The sequence below is a fragment of the Pagrus major genome, chromosome 11 (assembly GCF_040436345.1).
Source record: "Pagrus major chromosome 11, Pma_NU_1.0".
NCBI classification, from domain to species: domain Eukaryota; kingdom Metazoa; phylum Chordata; class Actinopteri; order Spariformes; family Sparidae; genus Pagrus; species Pagrus major.
The window spans coordinates 17,836,695-17,856,215 of record NC_133225.1 but is presented as its reverse complement, the minus strand read 5'-3'; the positions used below and the strand labels follow the sequence as shown (position 1 = coordinate 17,856,215).

At 42.1% G+C, this 19,521-nt stretch overlaps 1 protein-coding gene across 1 annotated transcript in view; it reads right to left on the bottom strand.

Moving 5' to 3' along the window:
• Positions 1-19,521, bottom strand: part of ttll7 (tubulin tyrosine ligase-like family, member 7) — a 69,292-nt gene that overhangs the window by 28,887 nt on the left and 20,884 nt on the right. Inside the window, exons 9-12 of the mRNA XM_073476775.1 lie at positions 9,969-10,063; positions 7,830-7,977; positions 5,815-5,888; positions 1,660-1,795 (exon numbers count right to left, since the gene is read on the bottom strand). Of these exons, the coding sequence (XP_073332876.1) occupies positions 1,660-1,795; positions 5,815-5,888; positions 7,830-7,977; positions 9,969-10,063 (453 nt within the window). The remainder of the gene's footprint in view (positions 1-1,659; positions 1,796-5,814; positions 5,889-7,829; positions 7,978-9,968; positions 10,064-19,521) is intronic.

The following is a 19,521-nucleotide window of genomic DNA, read 5'->3' as shown; positions in this document are numbered from 1 at the left end:
ATTCATCCATTCAACTTCTTTTCTTTCCTATAAATTGCAGAGATTAGTGTCTCACACTGTCCCTTTGTCCAGTTGTCACTCATGATCATGTTATTAGATAGCAAACTCTAGAGCGTCCTTTGTTCTTATTATCTCCCTCCCTCCGTACTTTGAACGGGAGCCACATCTCTGTGTGCTGACTAAATTAAACTTACCTCGGCCTGGTGCTTCAATGCTGCCTGATTTTTGATTGACACCTCTGCAGAGATTTCACTCTTGAAAGGACACATACAATAACTTTCTGAAAAACAAACTGTGAAGGGCTAGACACTGTTGGGGTAGGTTTGTTTCTACAAAAGCTGCAATGGTTGCATATGACAACTCCTCCCAGTGCTTTGATATGAATTTGTAACGTCAATACTACTGTCAAAAATATCCATATTCAGTATTCACTACTATTCAGTTGCCAAAAGAAGGTTTTTTTTTGTTTCATCTCCATCTTTCCGACTCATAAATGCTTCTTCTCTGCACGTATTTTAAAATCCCACAATGCCTTTCTCTGTGTCTTTTTGTTTCATTGATTTGTTCTTTCTGAATACATAACTGGACTTGAAACAGAAAATTGGTTGTTTCTGTTGCACATTTTTTGTACTCCACTCAAGTCCTGATTCATGATTCAGAGTGTGTTCATAATGCGAGTCTGTCACAGTACTTCAAGAATAAGTATTTTACAAAAAAAATAAAAGTGACAAAACAACTATCTGTATTAGCCGCTCACCATCTTTTCACTTCACTATTTTTCTCATCCTTCCATCGTCGCCATTGAAATACTCCACATTCCTCTCTATGCTCTGCTTACTCCCATAAAGTTGTCTGGTATGGAAATCAACTTCTATTCATATTTTCACCTTCAAAGTTTAGCTGAAGCTACATTCCTCCCGGTACCAGAGAGGCTTTGCCATTTGTATGCAAACAATGACTTCTACTGTTATAAAAACATGCACATAGCTTACTGCATGGCCACACGTTTGTTTGTGAATGTGCACGTGTATTTACACGTATAAGTTCGACTGTGCATCCTTGAATCTTTGTCAAAAAATAAATAATTAACTTGTAGGAAAGTACAATAAAAAAATGTAGGCAGCGAACGCAATCAGCTTTGACGCCTCGTCACAGCTACTTTGACAGACGGGAATAAAAAAGATACAGAAGATACAGGAAGAGGACAAGGGAAACTGAAGTTGTCTGAGTGTCTAACTGTAAAGAATCAAAAATGTCATTGTTGTGTGGGATTTGATTTGCTTTTAAAAGCTTGTGAACATGGCACAATAAATATTTGTGGAGAGAGCGAGAGAGAGTGAATGGCGATGGGAAAGTGAGGCAGATAGAGGAGAGGAAGGACATTCTGTCAGACATTCTAACAAATACGAAGGACTGCGGCTCACTTTCCGCATTATTTGCGCATCCTTTTCTGTCTCTGTGGGCAGAATCTTAATAGAAATGCGCGTGTGTTTCTTTACTTTGGCATGCGCTTGTCCACAAGTGTCATATTGTGTGTATATGTTTGTGTGTAGGTCTCCGCAGGTTTCTATGATGTGTATGCGTGTGTGTGTGTGTGTGTGTGTGTGTGTGTGTGTGTGTGTGTGTGTGTGCGTGACAGTCTGCCACTGACGTACGTGCCTTCATTCGTTTCAGAGGATTATTCATTTCCTTTTGAAGTGAGGCAGCTCGCCCGGCGAGGAAGGTCTGAAAGGCGGCCGAGAGCAGGCTTTCATACTTCTCCAACAGCAGCTTGTCGTCTGGGGGGTAAATACGTCTGCGGGCCGAAGAGACACAGAGAAAAGCAAGGAGAGTGAGTTAGGACTGGAGAAAGAAAAGGCAAAAAGAGGAGGGTCATCAATACAGGGAGAGAGGGAAGAGATGATGAAATAAAGAAATAGAGAAAGAGAGAAAGAGAAAACAGTTGGGGTTCACAAAGGAGAGGGTGAGAATGATGGAGTGTAGAGAAAGAAAGAGAATGGGGGATTGAGGTTCAGCAAAAGAGGGATACGAGGTGAGAGGAGGAGCAGTGGCAGAATTGAGAAGGAGGGAGCACTGACGGATAAAAGGCAGAAGAAGGGCAGAAGAAGAATGGAGAAGGAGAGAGAAAGATGAAGAAAATAAGCGGTAAAGAAGTAGAGAAGGAATACAAAGATGGAGAGATTGATTATAGAAGAGGGTGGAGTGGATGGAATGAGAGGTCGAGGCACAGCAGGGGGGAGAAAAAGAGCGAGCGGGAGGAGAAACAGACGGACAGAATTATAAGTATTTCAATGAGAGGTGTGAAATGATGGAGACAAAAGAAAGGTGAGTGGCACAAGCGAGAAAGAAGAATCAAGGAGGAGGGAGCAAAGACAGAAGTATTAATGGAGACCTTGAGTTAAGAAACTTCAGTCTTTTCACATGCCATAATGCATTAATGCACACCTGCTTCCCACAAATACACACTCACAGGGATGTGCAATTGAACGTTTGTCGCCGTCTTTGCTAATGTAGCTCTTCACACGTTCTGCTTAGTTTTAACAGTGCTCATTGTTTATCTTTGGCCTGAGGGGATTAGGAAAATGTATAAACCTCTGCCTGGTTATCCTCATAATACATCTCCAAACTCTACCCGCAAGTCCTTGCTTAAGCTGTCAAATCAAAACAACGACTGTGTTTTTATCAAAATGAGCATTGGCCTGTGTTGAGTGTTAAAGCAGGGAAATATTCTGGCATCCACACTGACATATTAAGAGCCAGACTCCTCCCAAGTTGGCCTTTTCGAATCAACAGGGAGTTCAAGTTAAAGGCAGTTAAAGCACAGACCTCCTTTTTAAAAGCATAAAGATATGAAGTTAGATGTCATGTTTATGTAGGTGTACATTTTTAGCCCTAATGACCAAGATGACAGGCAGTTTTTTTTTGTTTTTTTTTGTAAATATTGATTACTACTGAGCAATCACACAGCATCTGAAATTATTTTAGTGCAAGTACAATGTCAAGTAAAGTTCAACATTTCACAGTTTCACCATTAAAACTTTTACTGCACCCAGTCTGCCATTTAACTATTTTATGCAGCAATGCTGTTCTGACTACATGATTTCCATATTGTTGAGAAGTTGACCTAATTTTTATGCATTACTTTAGTCACTGCAGTTTAAATCAAGCAACCACTGAACGTTGAGAGACCTGAGATGAACCAGTCACTTTATTGCCTTTCCTTGGCACTATACTATATGAGGCTTTTAACTGCCATTCTTTTTAACCACCTTTAAGGTACATGGACCAGATTTTTTTCCTACTCATGAGAGACACTCTGAAAAATGTGGAAAAAGACTCCTCATGACACATGGATAAACTGAATCGAAATGATAATATATGAAGAGAGCCAGAGCTTGTCAGTCCTCAAAGAGCGGCGTAAATCACTTGACTGAAGTGCATAAGGTCAACACTTTAATAGTGGATGTTAACTGCTCCCTTTTTTTGGCACTCTCCATCTCTGAACATATGGACATTTTATTTGAGGGTGACCCTACAGTATTTTTTAAATTAAATGTTCATGCTGCAGCTTATTTTCCTCCCACATGTTCCCGGTTGGAAAACTAATATTCATATTCCATTTACATCAGTTTAAAACTATCAACAGTGACTATATTTACATGCACACTATTATTTCACTATTATTCCAAAGACGACAATATTCCGAATTTGATACGGGTCACGTAAACATTCAGAAAATGTGACTCAGATACGTTATTGTGGATCCCTCTGGACTTTTTGTAAGACCCTGCCTAACTCGAAACAGGCCTCTGCCGAACTTCCCTGCCCAGCTTGTCCGTTTTACCTAACGAGCCCAGAAACACTCAAGTTGCAACAGCCAAAGAGGTTGGTGTGTTTACCAGGGGAACTACAGCTCACAATCTGCTGTCAGCTCTGCGCTGGCTGTTTGTACAGTAAATTCAGTAAATTCATCATGGCCCACTGACCTCCCTTCCTTCCTTTGGTTGACTACAGCAGACTACAGGGCACCCAGGGGTGTGTGGACATGGTAGGAATGCTGAGAACAGGCACTCAGCTGTGGGCACAGGCTCCACCAATCTTCATCCCTATTTTTGTCCAGTGGACTACCAGGGCCAGGAAAATCTCTCATTCAATTAATTCAGTTTTTGCAAAGGGGAGGGGGCGCCTATCAGTTGAACTTCACTGCTTTTCTGGTCTTGTACCACTGAAAAACTTAATGGATGTAATAAGCACGGAGTACCAGGATCAACAAGCCATAGAGAACTACATCATACGATAGCGTTGGAGGTAAGCTAATCAAGGACGGAGTAGAGGAGCAGGGCGGGTCTTACAAGAAGTCCGGTAGGATCCATAATTACACATCTCAGGTGGGGTTTTTAACCGCAGTTTGTGACACACGGCCTCTTGCTTTTTTACGGTCAGCTTTGTGCGTTGTCGTGGATGAGTTGTATACAAACCAACTAGCCAACATTTATCAAGGCTGGGGTAGAGATGCATGTCTCAAAGAAAAGCCCACATTTCTGGTGGGAAGGAGAAACACAGCAACTTTTCAACATTATGAAAGACTTGGATATCAACATATACATATATATATATATACATATACATAGTAGAATAATCATTTTCATTAGCCATGTAAATAGCTTAGTAGGAATATTGTATTTTTCAGAATAAGGGAAAAGAACAGAATATTTTGTGCATATAAACATAGTCACTGTCTCTCAAGCCTCCTGATTCCAACTGCTTAAATGACATTAAATGAACATCAACAATGGCATCAAGCAGCTGGGTTTCCCTCTGATGCCACAGGGTCCTGGCTTGTCTGTACCTGATGCAAGTTCCATCTAATAGCAGAATGTAAGTAAGTTCATTACCCGAACTCATCTAATGAGAAGCAGTGTGTTAATCAGACTCCAGTGCTGCGCCGGGACACTGTTTGAATGCTAAGAGGTCTTTATTAGGGGTGCTCCAGACAGACCTCAGCCTGTCTGATTGACTGTCTGGCTGCGTGTCGGAAAAGAGGAAGGAGGTGACAGCACTTCATGCAGGCTTGGATCAGCATTCTGACTAGCCATTCAGTCAAGTGATGAGTCAAGGAGTCACTTACACTTGGGGAGACAGCAAGAAGGGCAAGTGTGTGTGCGTGAGCCAATTTTGTAGGCGTGTGTCTATTTGTGTGTGCAGGCGAGGGAAAGAAAATCAGGACCTGGAAATGCCTATGTGTGTACATGTGGGATAAAGAGACAGAGAAGGGAAGACAAACTGAGGGAGTGAAGGAGCTTTAACAATTTTTCTAGGGATAAGCGGCAAATCAGAACTTGGTGTTGCTGACTCATGCTTTAAGGTTGGATCTGCTCTGTCTGTGAGGTGACTAATAAAAATTGACACGCTCAATGTCTTCCAAAGTTCTGGTTGGAGTTGCAGGAGAAAAGAATAAAGGTGTGGGGGAAAGATGATGCAGAATGGCTTGCAGTATACATGTTGATTTGCAATTCTGAAATGCTGAAAAGGTAACAGTGTGCACAGAGGAGTAACAATTTGAACCCTGCCATTACAGACTACCTCTGATGTCCTTTCTGTTTTACATATTCTCTCGGCCCTAATTCTTCTGCCTCACACACAAAACATTAGTGCTCTCTTTTCTTATTCTCTCTGCAGCAGCATTATTTATTCTCCTGAGAGCTTGGTGCCTCGCAGATGACCCCATAAATGTAAGCAGAGCTGGCACCGGTAGAGTGGGTGGAGCTCCTGAATGGATAACCCCCTCTCCCCGTCTGTTTGCCTCTTCCTTACCTGTAGTTCCCCAGATGTTGCTTTTCATGCTCCTCCCTGGAGATCTGCTTGCGGACCTGTGCCAGTCGCTCTTTCTAGAAATAGAAGAAAACCAAAGGATAAAGGACTAAATCTCTCAGGTAAGAGTCACTGCCACAGCCACCTTATAAATAGAAAATCATGTCTAGAAATGAGAAGAGGGGAGAAAGGTAAGAAAAAAATTGTCTTGCCCACCAATGACTCTGAATTTGGAGGCATTCTTCCATCTACTGTCTTATTAATATATTACGAAGGTATAATTGTGGAGCTCAGTTGGCCAATTTGACATAAAGGAGAGAGGAGGGGTTCACTCCACTACTCACTCTGCAATATCTTTCGAGCTGTGAGAGATATGTGCCTTCAATAGACCTGAACCTGGTCTCACACTTCAGCCGTAACAGCACTTAAAGATGAGGTAGTGCCCTTTTAAAAATAGTGCCTCTGCGCCATCTTTCCTTATTCCTGCTGATTACTGCCGTGGCTGATCAAAAGGCTAATCAGAGAGGGAGAGAGGCATAAAGTACTAGTGGCTGCCACTTTTCCCCCATATAGTTGAGAAAAGCTCCCCTGACTCCTTCATTTCAAAGAGAAAATAATTAAATGGTGTGCTTGTCATGGAAGACTTTGACACTTTTGACTTGGAGTAAGAAGTAAGTGAAACTGAGTTTCTGCTCAGGCCTTAGGACGCTGTCACACATACATAAAATCAACAGTTGCAAATGTTTGCCTCCCGTTCACTTCCATTCTATGCGAGCAAAGGGGCAAATGATAAAATGATCCCGTTCAGTAGGGAAGCAAATTTTCATCTTAACTTCGCGTGGAGTTCCCTACAACCAATAGACAACTAAAAGCTATGACTGCCGTGTGGCTCAGATGCTGCACTACCCACATTCAGCACTGAAAGCCGATGGTCATTCACCTGCATTTGCGTATGATTGTGCCCTTAAACGTTTCATGTTTCAGTCATACGGAAACATGCTGGTGTATTGTTTGGTTGTTTACTGAAGTACTAACAGATTGTTTAATGTGTTTAATAAATGTCTCCGATGCTATCGCTGAACAAATGTCTGATGAGCACCTGTCCCTGAAGCCAAGCCACCCTTTGTGCTCATTCTGGTGTGGCCTAAAAGGTTTAAAGGGCATCTCATGATGATGACTTATAGGGGTTATGATTGTACAGCCATTGTTTCAGTCCCTAGGCTGGTTTTGAAATGAATGAGTTTCGCTCTTAACTCCCTTGACCACGGTAAAGGTGCACCACCCTGAACAGGTGCTTAGCATCCCAGATGCTCCACTGCAGTTGGTCAGTTGCCAGCGCTGAGACTTGTAGTTTTACTGGGCAGATCCCAGGTGGGAATATGTGTAACTTTATAAATGTGAGGCACAGTCTTGCTCAGCAAATCTTTTCATAGTGAGAAATAAGTTTTAAACCATTGACTGTATATAAAGATGGATGACGCATCCCCATTTTCTCTTACTGTACAAAAGTGAAACCAAATATCTCGGATATGAGCACCACCATCTTGCACTTGTGATGTAATTTGTTGCCACAGTGCGTGCAGAATCAATCCCAGTGATCAGGGATTGGAGCAGTGGTATTGAGGTCCCCACTTGATCAAGACTCAGCTATCAATAATGATGTCACACCCCTATTTTATAGCATCAAGTCAAGGAAAACCAAAATCATTAACAAACCAAAAATGACAAAAAATCATCTGTGGGAAAAATGTATTTGTACAATTTATCTGAGCAGACTGTAAAGCCCACAGAGACAATGTTAGTGTGATTTTGGGCGACATAAATAAAACTGATTTGATTTGATTTGATTTTCATTTACTTACTACTTAGTTTGTCCCATGTCGCAACTGCTAACATGGAGGGGGTGGAATGTATGGGTGATTGAGATGTTTTGGCTACACTTGAGGGGAGCTGTGGTGTCGTTCATCTTTATATACAGCCAATGGTTTAAATCAAATGTAAATATAACTGTGCCTTACCAGCTCTTCTCTTCTTCGTTCCAGTGTTTGACGTTGTTTCTCCCAGTCTGATGAAGCAGCAGAGAGTTTTTTCATTGAGCCGTGTCCATAGAGCCGTCTCTGAGCCTCCGCCTTTTGCTGGGCCAGGTTGCGTTTCTTATCACTGGCCCTGAATCAACACAAAACAAGTACAGAGTCAAGAGAATACACATTGAAAACATAAGAAAAGAGTGCAACACTATTCAAGTAAATTATCTAACAATACAAATGTGCACAGTGCTACAGTGCATTTTCAGTGTTTTCCCACTGAAGCTGTGACAACATTTACTGTTTTCCAATAATACTTCCCATCTTCGACTCATTTTCTGTCACAGGTCTGGCTGCTGTTGAGAAACAAATGCACTATGACTGAAAACTTGTCACACAGTCTTCCCTTTCTCATTTCTATTTCAAAACCATGGACTGTATTAGTTCTTTCAGAATACGCAAGACTGACTTCATTTTATCACACGGTACTGCGATAAGAACAGATGTTATCAGCGGAAACAGGGTTTCTTGATTGCTTGAAACTATGATGGCATGCAGGTCTCATCCCTAACTGGTTGACTGGCTTGAATTTGCCTTTTGAACACATCATTGTGGTAGTTCAAAAAAAAAAGAAAATCCCTCACAAAACACTGAACAATACAGAGATAAAAGATACAGCTGAGACACAAACAAACCGACAAACCCAGAGTGAACAGGACCAGACAGCTAATTCTGAACAAGTGGGCCACTGCGGTCTGGATAAAGGGCAATTCATTTTAGTCAATCGCTGGCCCTTTAAATTGGATATTGAGTGCTGTTGGGGGGCTGAGGTTTATCAATGTCCATGCCCGGCTGGGTTTGAATTGATCCCACGTTGATACAGTTTGTGTTGTGAGCAGAGTTAAGAGTCAACCCTACCTCTACACACCACCGATCCCCCTCCCTTTTGGGAAGCAAAGCCATTACTATATAAGGGAAAAAGTGAGTGAGGTAGAACAAAGCCCTCATTCACTCCAGCGTGAACATAAGCAGTTTGTCCTGCGGAAAGAGCTCACCGCCGCTTTTTTGAGGCCTCCTACGATTTATTTGTCATGAAATAATCAAATCTCCCCTTTTAATCTGTGGGAACGCAGCAAACAACGGCCATGAAACAAATCATTTTGATAAGAGATTTGTTTGTGCCGACTGAAGCTCGGTGGGAGGATGGAGTGACTTTTTATGTAGGATGGCTGCACCGCGTTCCACACTTGGCCAAACTAGATCTATGGTGCTGCATGTAATTGATCCATTGTGTATGTGTGTGTGTGTGTGTATGTGTGTGTGAAGTGGAGTTGAGACTATATTTAGAGCAGTAAGAGGAGGACAAGCACAGATAGAGAAGGGGGAAAAGAGAGCAAAGATCCAGAGGTCTGGTGTACGATGATCAATCAGTGGACAGACTCACTGTAGCCAGGGGACAGAAAAGCATGCCAGCAAACACACACAAACACAAAAACTGCATATTTACACAAAATACATTAAACAACAAGAATGACAGTATGCATAGCAAACAGATACACCCACAAAAGCAAAGTAAAAAAGCAACACAGGAGGCTTGTTTAAATACACAGTGAATGATAAACAATGTAGTAGATAGCAAAACTGTTATCCTGTTCCTATCTCACACACACACACACACACACACACAAGCACACACAGTGCTGTGATTGAAGGGTGCACAAAGCACACAATAGAGGCATAGCTTTGCACCTTGGCCATTATCTGTCTTTGTATCCACCACAGCAGCACCAACACACAAATTTACAGGTACAGCATTTTTGTTTTTGTCCACAGCTCAAACCTCCCGTTAGTTTCAGACTAATGTTGCTACTGTGTCACCAGTTTCGAAACAAAACAAGATAAAGGCTCGATTGTGCTGTGAAATCAAAGGAATTCCAAAGTTTTCACACTTGCCAAACAAAGGGAACTGAAGGAACTGATTGAAATCCTTAAAATTTCAGAGAAAAAAATAATAAATAATATAATAAAGTTTGACGTGAGCTTCATCTCTGCACATTAAAGTGAATGGGCTGCTAGATGCAACTCATGTTTGTGTGTATCTGCAAGCACGAGCGTGTGTGTGTATGACCGTACCGAATGTTCAGGAGTTTGAGCGCATTGAGCAGCACCCCTTTCTTCACGTCGTAATCAATCTTCTGATCGGTCCCAAAGCTCGGAGCTCGATTGATCTGCCGGAGAGGAGAGAAGAGAAACATTCAAAGAATATTCTGGGTTTTTTTTTTCAACTTCATCTCATTTTTTTTTTCTTTCTTCTCAATTCAGCAGACAGAAATGCTATGCAATTACAGGAGTGGATTTAGGGCATCTTTGGAATAAAGAGATCTGTTTCCACAAGAAGGAGAGGAAAGAGGAAAGAAGAAGAGGAGAGAAAGAGAAGGGAAAGGAGGGGTTTTTTTCCCTTTCAAGGACACTTTGGAACTCTTAGCCTTTGCTTGGGCATAAATCCTGTCCGACACTGATGTGTGTACGCTCGTGCATGGAGAAGAAGAGCATATGTGTGTATGAGTGCACACATATGAACAGATTGTGTAGGTTAAAGTGTCACCAGATTAGTGACCGTGCCACTTTCAGCCAACCACAGCAAGCAGCCCATGAGTCTAAGTATGCCAGGCACCGCAACACCACTTCCACCAATAATCTCTTTGTGAGCATCAGCAGTGATCCACCGCTCAGCTCAGTGCCACCATATACAATCAGGGAGCACTCAGAGAGAGTCAACTGAGCAAAACAGAATAAGCCACCTGTGATTTGAGGTACAAAAGCCAATATCACCGAGGGAAAAATTCAAGATCAGCTTACCTTTCTTAACAGAACAATTTCTAGCACTGGTGCAAAGTATTCAGATGTCAGTTATTATACCTGACAAAACAAATCAATTCTTCCCCTTTGCTTTTTTGTTGTGTTCCCTCTGTGTCTCTCCCAAGGTGAGAAAGAGATTGTTTGAGACAACAAAAGGACCAGCAAATGGAGGGAGATGTGTGGTGGGGAGGGTGAATGAACTGGCGACTGTGATTGGAATGCCGTCTTCCTATGAGGTGACTTCAAGTGACAATGCAACAGATGCCCACCGAAATCGCTGGCTCCGGTTGATAAACCTTGATGGCTGAGATAAGTCAGGTCTCCTTCTAACATCGCTCAAATGCTCAAACCGCCTATTTTCTCTTTCATGGGGGAACAATAGTATGATCGGCACCTTTTGGGTGTCATTAGATTTGCAATAGCTTTTATTATGTTGAACGAGAGTAGTAAATGTGAGAACTGTGACCTAATTTCTTCAACACGAAGAGATAGCTGACTTGAAAGGTGTGTAATGAATCACTAGACAGATAACATTTAGTAAAAAATACATATAATCCAAGTAGGGACCTGTGTAGGACAGTATATAGGATTTTTTTTTGCCAAGCTGCTTTAAGTTTTCACTCTTAATAATTTAAAGACATATGTGTTTACTACTGCTGTACAATGACCCCACACGGCTACATCTGTGAAAATCAATGATCATCAAATCAAGCAAATGCAAATCACTGCTAATACTTAGCTGGAAATGCAATCCTTCCCAGTGGCCTAATCTGCAGTCAGTGTGAGTATTTGTGTCAGAAACATTTTCCATCCTGTTCCTATCTTCCTTTAGAAAAAAGCAGCTGGATACAGTTGAACTCATCAAAGCAGCACAACAACCAATCACAAATCATGATTTTGGTAACGGAGCAACACTGAGCCAATCAGATGTTTAAGAGCGCATTATAGTTTATTTCTATCCACCAATCAGGAACTTGGGTAACGGACAGTGAAAGAGGCCAATGAGAAAACAGATTGGTGTGCGACATGAGGACATTTGGAACCATAAAGAGTTTTTTGCTAAAAAAATGAGCAAACGCTCCTTAACAGAGATGTGCAAAGCATGTCGAGGGTTACAGGGGGTAGCACTCAGAAACTCAATATCTCTTTTCTCTTCCCTTCTTCTAAACTAGCCATTACTAATCCTGACACAAAGTGCCGTGTGGCAGATTCAGGAACAGTGCTGTAAGATAATATTTACATCGCAACCAAGCTCCAAAGCCAGTGTTGCCAGACTGTGGGGCAGGTATCCTGAAAAAAGAGCAGTAACTACTAAAGACTGTCAACTTAGATCACAAGCTTACTCATGAACTGTCCTTCAGCAAGCGGTTATGGAAAATATCTAAGCACATTTACTCAGTTGCTTTCCAATTACAATTTCAAGGTACATGTACTTTAAAGTACCCTGCTGGAAACGTATCCTTCCCAGCAGCCTTACATACTGTTCTTTATAATTAACTGCATTAATGTGATACTTTAAGCCACTTTCCAGTTTCAATTAAAAATACAAAATATGATAAACAAACAATGTAATAAAATGGATAAGATAAGATGATCCCAAAGGGTAAAATTCACAAGCTACCGAACAGTATGTATTTTTTTTAAAATAGCTCCACCTTAACCATCTGCCATAGTAAAAATGCAGATAGTGATACACCAATTAATACTATTCAATAATATAATATAAATTATTCTGATATGGGCCATTCTGTATGAATAATTCTATTTTGTGTACTGTAAGTATATTTTGATTGTAATACTTTTGTGCGTTTACTTAAGTTAAATTTTGAATGCAGGACTTTTACTTGCAACAGTGTATTTCTACACTGTGGTATTGTTACCTTTACTTAAAGCTGCTTCAAGGAGCAATCTTTTGTCTTGGTTGGGGCGGCCCCTGTGGACAAAAGCGGTATTACCAACCTCGGCTCCTTTCATAAAGACTTTGATCTGGCCAGTGTGTGCATTTATTTTGGAGGTGAGTAAAAGAAAGAAGAAACATATTTTTTAATACTATTTTTAAGCACAGCTGTTTGCAGGATGCAGGACGATGAAATAATGAATTTCTTTGATATCATATAAGATTAATTAAGCTGTGATATGATAATGGTGAAACAACATAGACTTAGTTTTAGTGCTGCACCACCAGACTACAGAGCAGCTTTTTTCCTCAGCCTGTGAAACGCCACAAATTATCTTCTGCACTCTGCCATGAAAAAAAGAGTTTAAATTTTATGACCCATCTGACCTCCTGACAGGCATTAAGAATGACAATAGATTAATCATAATACTGTAACTTCAATTCAAAAGTAGCCAATATTCTCATTTATGGTCTCGATTGCTTATGTAGGTCATATAGAGGCATCAGAGACTGTTTCATAACCAGTTCAAAGTTCCTTGTAGTATATTTAAGAAAAAGATCTGAGCACTTCTCCCACCACTTTCAGCAAGACACCTAAGACCCAAACTCCTACGAAGCATATGAATATAGTTGTGCAAGGAAGCTGCATGTAGCTGTATGAAGCCAGCAAGAGCACACAAGGATAAGAAAAGGTATCCCGAGCCGTAGCTGCCGATGTTAACCTGAAGCAACTGAGCCTGTTGGGCTATCACTGCCTGGGTCTCTTTGACTACTTCAGAGATCCAAAAATACCACAAGTGAGCCACTAAATCTACACCAACATGATTTGGGTTTGTATGGGCGTGCCTTCGTCAGTGTGTGTGCGCACCCACATATGCGTTTTTCTTCACAGCAACCATTTATCAGAAGGAGGGGGTGGAGGGGTAGGTGATGAATGTCTCCCAGCGCAAAAGGAGGAAAAAAGGAACAGAGACCCTATCCAACTCTTTCACTCAATAGAATGAAGTCTACAATACATCCCTCTGTGCGGAGAGGGACAGAGCTCCACTTCAACCTACAGTACCTTACCTAAGGAAAAAAAAACCCTCTACAAAAGAAAAAGAGGGGAGAGGTCTGTTTTCATTTAGAGCACTCTCCGATATGACAGCCACAATGAAAAGAGTATGGCTTTAGAGCGCCGTAGCCTATAGGTAACAGCCAGACTGGCAGTGATCCTGGCGACGGTTGTCTCGTTACTTGTCTTCATTTCTTAGTTTGATTTGTGGTGTCAAGCTGTCACCCAGTAGACTGGCATCGCGGCTCTCGCTGTCTTTCTTTGCTCTCCCTCAATCGTTCGTCTCTCTCTCCTCCGCCTGTCGCACGCTTCTTCTGGTTAGTTTCTCTCCCCGCTCTGTTTCCTGCTGTCTCTCGCCCCGTTTTCTCTCTGGTCACTCATTCGCCCCCTCAACTCTCTAGCCCTTACTCTCTGGTCGTTACCTCTCTTATTTATTTCTCTCTCCTTTTTTTTTTCCTGTTCTCCTTTTCCTCCCTGGCAGAGGAAGTTGGACCAGTCTGGTCCTAATGAACCCCTGCAGGCTCCCAAAACCCCCACTCTGATTTCCTTAAGTGACTCTGGCAGGGTCTTAAAGGAGCCCTCGGTTTCTCCAAGACGCATTCAATAAAAATGTCAGATGAAAAGATTAGAAACTCCTTTTTAGTCGTGCTTTGATTCGGTTCAGCATCAGCGTCGCATCAACGCAGCCCAAATATTACTCGCTCAAACAGCAGAATGAGGATGTAGGAAAAACTTGTCAGTCTATAATTTTCACAGGACAGGTTTATCTTCATCTGATCATCCAATTAAACATACAAAGATCAGAGGCGGAGCTGCAAACCATTAACGTGCGTTGTAGAGGACATGTAGCTCTTTCATTTTCTGCACCTGGAGGTGTGTGACTGAGACACACAAGTACCCTGCCAGTGTTTATGATGGTAGTTGTGAAATAAAGCTTGTGGTAGTGTGGGGTTATTATATTTTTTTAACTATCCATTCAAACTCGCTTTTCATCTGCACCTGTAGCTGTTTGCTGTACTCAACCTGTTCTCCCAAAAAAACCTACACAGATCCATATCCTCATACACTGTTCTTTTTACTACATATTTCTCCTCTATCGCACCATGCACTTGAGTTTATGCACCATGCACTTGATTTTATGTATTCTTGTATGTATTCTATTCTTGTAAAGTGTCTTTGAGAGTTTTTAAAAGCGCTGTACAAATAAAATGTAGTATTATTATTATTATATTATTATTTGGTTTGAATTGTTCATGAACAACCACAACATTTTACTCATTTTATTTGATATAGGTGATTACTTTCCAAGTGGGAAATTCCTTCATCCGCTGATTTGCTCGCAGGGTCAGGCTCATTACGGTTGGTAACCCCTTGAAGTGTGTTGTTCAAGTAATGGCTGTATAGCAAAATTAAACTCTCACAATAACACTGCTATTAATGTAGCCACAGGCCATTCTTCACACCTACAGACAAGAGAGTCAATCTCAATTCATTCTATGGTATGACAATTACTCAGATTCCTATGCTCAAATAATTCATTATTATCATTTCAATTATGAATAAACCCAGTAAAAAAAAACCTTACAATGATTATATGACTCACTCATTGTTTGAAATGTTGTGGGCATCACACAGTTTGCGCCTGTGGCCTCCACTGTGTCACACCGATCCTAATAACATAGCAACTGCGGTGGATGAACAACAATCAGCTGCTTTCTTTCCACAACAAATTGCCTCCCCCCATCGACATCTACAGTGTGTCTGGAATATTCGTCAAACAAGTGCAAGGGCTGCTCGTGATTAATCGGTTCAGAAAAACGACCCCCCTCTTATTATTCCTGGCAGAGTGTAAACAACCACTGCTTTGACAAGCCCCGCACACTCGAGGGTATCGGCACAGTTCAACCGCTGTCAGAATGGAGTGTTTGTTGCCGCACAATGGTGGAATAAGAAAGGGAGGCAGGGAGTGAGAGAGAGAGAGAGAGGGAGAGCATGAGTAGCAGAGCGACAGAAAGACAGACAGCTGGCCGCCATGTTAAGTCGTTCTCTTGTTTCAGCCGTCTTATCAATCACTGTTTTGTTCTTTTCGTGGCGTTTTTAGTGGTCCTGTCGGACACGGGGAAACTCTAGCTGAGCGTGCTGAGCTGCTGGTAAAGGTCCTGGGAGTGAGCGGGCCAACGCTTAGCTTAGCCACCAGTCAGCCTGACCTGCCTGACTGGCTGGCTGGCAGGGTGCAAGGAGTGTTGCTTTTTTTAAGACACACAGTGATACGATCAGACAGGCACAGTCACAAAAAACAAAAGGTGCTTTTAAAGGTGAACAAAAAAGTAGAAGATTGGACTTAGTTTGCACACAAACCTTATTTCCCACCAAAGTACTTCCAAAGATGCAGGAATATATCAACAAAACACACCTAAAGTCATAAATATGCAAGAATATATGTTTGCCTTTACAGTCTCTTGCATACTCAGCCACACACAGCTCCATATGTCACTCATAAACATACAATATATATCTTCCCTCTCAATCACATGCATGCACACAAACACACACACACACACACACACACTCAGAGTCACTGATGCTGCCATACATGCCTGATGATAAATGACTAAATGTTGGGGTGTGTTTTCAACTGCCCCACATACGAGGCCCGCATGCTCCTAATTTGATACTTATTCCATGAAATAGTCATGTTGGGGGAAAATGGATGTGGATAGAGACAGACAGTCCCATACATCATTCTAATTATTCTTTAATAAACCTCTTATAAGCCAAGGAGTGGCTGCGTAGGTAACTACTGCCACCTAGGGTTCACAGGGAGAAAGACACTCCCTCAGAGCTAAAGGATATCCATGCACATTTAAATAAGAATGAATCCTACTAAGTGCCAAAGATTAATCAAAGGCAAAAGGAGAATGAAAGGTGGAAGGGTGCAAGAGAGACTCTGAGAGATAATTGAGAATATCAAACTGTATGTGTTCTCCTCTATCATTTTTCACCCTGGAAAATTCAATCATGAGGGGATGAAAATTATTTGGAGAGCACAGGTAGCAAGTAAATTCCTCCTTAATCACCCTGAATACACAATAATGTCCGACCCTGCTGGTGTAGGGGTTAGAAAACACTTCTTAGATTTCCTGTGGAAATATCTGAAAGGCAGGCTAACCTCTAAATCCTGCCTCTAAAACTCCTAGGAAAACAGCTACGCCTGAAATGGCTACTCTTTAGACTTTTATGAAGAGTTATAAGAACATACAATTTTCATGTACGCAGATAAAACAGAATTTCAATTGAAAGCTTAAGTGTGAAGCGCTATTTATTCCACACAGGAAATTAACAGCATTTTCAGCAGTCGGAGTACATTTGCAATGTGTGTTTGTGTGTGTTGCGGATGTGGGCGACTAAAAGAAAAAAAAAAAAACATCCATGTGTTTGTTAGTGTATCGTGGCATCTGTTTACACTTGCCAGCGCAGATTACTCCCCACAAACACACCCCCAACACAAACACACACACATATATACACTTGGACTCAAAAGGAGAGGAAGTCTGGATTATGTTGGCTTTGAGGGATGGACAAGCAAACCAAATTCATCTTGAAACAATCGGGGACGGAGCGCAGAAAGGAAAGTTGCAGGAAGGGGTGAAGGGAGGGGAGGAGAGGGGTGAAGAATCACCGCCCTTAGGGGAGCAGTCCAGCTGCAGTCCGTTGGCCTGTTGTCGTAATGCTCACACACACATACACACACACACACAAAAACACACGCCGAGACACAAACAAACCCGTGCCACGGTTGACCTAACCATGCCCGCCTCATTAGCTGCCAATCACTCTGCACAGCCCGTCCAGGAGGGGTAGAAAGCGGGAAAGAGATGGATGAGGAGATGCAGCCATCAGTAATCGCGCTGCCTAAGCTCCTGTGTGCGATGGCATCGTTATACTGAACACGTAAAACACCGTGAACAAACAAGGTGTCCTGCTCCTCTCATTATTCTGTAACTTACTTGAATTGGTCCGTTTTTGTGTTTTAAGCTGAATTCCTCCATGCCTCGCTGGCTGGATAAAAAGTAGGGCTGTGGGCTGGAGTTGGTTTGGTAGGCAGATCAGAATGGCCAACCACACACACACACACACACACACACACACTACAGAGGACTATTCCCGGAGGCAAAAAGACCACACATCCAGATACTCACACACATAGGGGAGTAGACACATTCACAAGAAACACTGAAACACCCCTAGTTGTATGCAGCAGCTTTCATAGTGTATATGTGTGTTTACAGTGCAGGCAAACACACATACAGTAACTACAGTATGTACGCGTTGGAATACCACACACATTGACACAGCACAAATCAGATTTAGATTCACAGACACACTAACTAACATTATTTACACGCACACTGACTGTGGCCCTAACAAGCAAGCCGACCAGCCTTTGAGCTGCCTGGAGCCCGACATCCAAGAGACAGCTTCGAACGGACCAGGCAGGTTTCTAATTATTCATGCTCACTACAAACACTTTTTGTGTTTCTTTTTATTTACAGTTGACCAGCTAGAGGTTTTTTTTCTGCTGCGAGTGGGGGAACAACTAAAAAAAGAAAAAAAAGAAAAAAAAAAAATAAGCAAGCCAGAGCCATTAATTAGGCTGGGCCTCAATCCACCCGTCCTTGTGTTGGAATCCATGGACACAAATCAGGACCTCATGAGAACAATAAATTAAGATATCTGTCAGGTTCTGTTTGAAATACAAGGGGTGGAGCATTTAAAGGAATATTTTTTTATATTCCTCTTGTCTTCACCCATCACCCACCAAAAAGCCAGTGATATTTTCTCCATTTTCCTCACTCTGGTTGACATTATTTGTCATGCCGGCTTACAGCACATGGGATCAACCTGAGAGAGGAGGCAGTTGCAGGGGTGTTAATGATGTCCCATTTCTATATTTTTGCCATTGAGTAAATGCACTCCTTATGACTCGCACTGGATTTGGAGATGCCTGCTGTTCTCTTTGACCCGCGCACCCCGATTTTAAGACACCACCTATTGCGAGCAGAATTTATGAGCAAAACCTGTGTCAAGAGACGTTCCCTGAGCTTAACCGAATATATGTGCATTTCTGCATAGATTATGTCTTCCTTTGTATTTTTTTCTCTTTTAAAAGACAAAGAAACACTCAATGAAGCCCTGAATGCAAAAGCCTTGGCACTGACAACACAACCTACAGTTTAAGCAGGCTGTGTGTGTGAATATGTACTCTGTGTGTGTGTGTGTGTGTGTGTGTGTGTGTGTGTGTGTGTGTGTGTGTGTGTGTGTGTGTGTGTGTGTGTGTGCGCGCGTGCGTGCGTGCATGTGTGTGGCACTCGTGTGTGTGCCTGCGTGAAGCTAAGATCACGGCTCAATGAAACGCCTTTCCTATACGAGACACAGATGCTGTCTGGGCTGGTTTAATGAAAGTGAACGTCTCGGGTTACGCCATTTGAGCAAGTGTGTGTATGTGTGTGCGCCCATGTAGCGCTGATGTTTTGAATGTCAATAGGAGGTAAAACTTGTGTTGAAAACCCTGCTGAATTAAGATAAGGATCACACAAAAGCCTGTCTCTCTCTCACTTTTTTACCCTCTCTTCTCCCCTTTCGATACTTGCTGTGAGCACAAAGCGCCTGTTTTATGCCTGGCCTTGGTTTGAGAAGCATCACTCCTGCCTTCTCTGTTTTCACCCTTGTGACAAGCTATTTAGCAGGTGTGCACTGTTCTGTGGGTTGGTCCTCTTGAGTATCTGAATTCGTTATCAGTATATTTGCAATGATTTCTCTTTGAGCTTGTCTGCTTTCAAAGAGCCAGTGTATTGTAACTTGCACAGGGGTTTTCT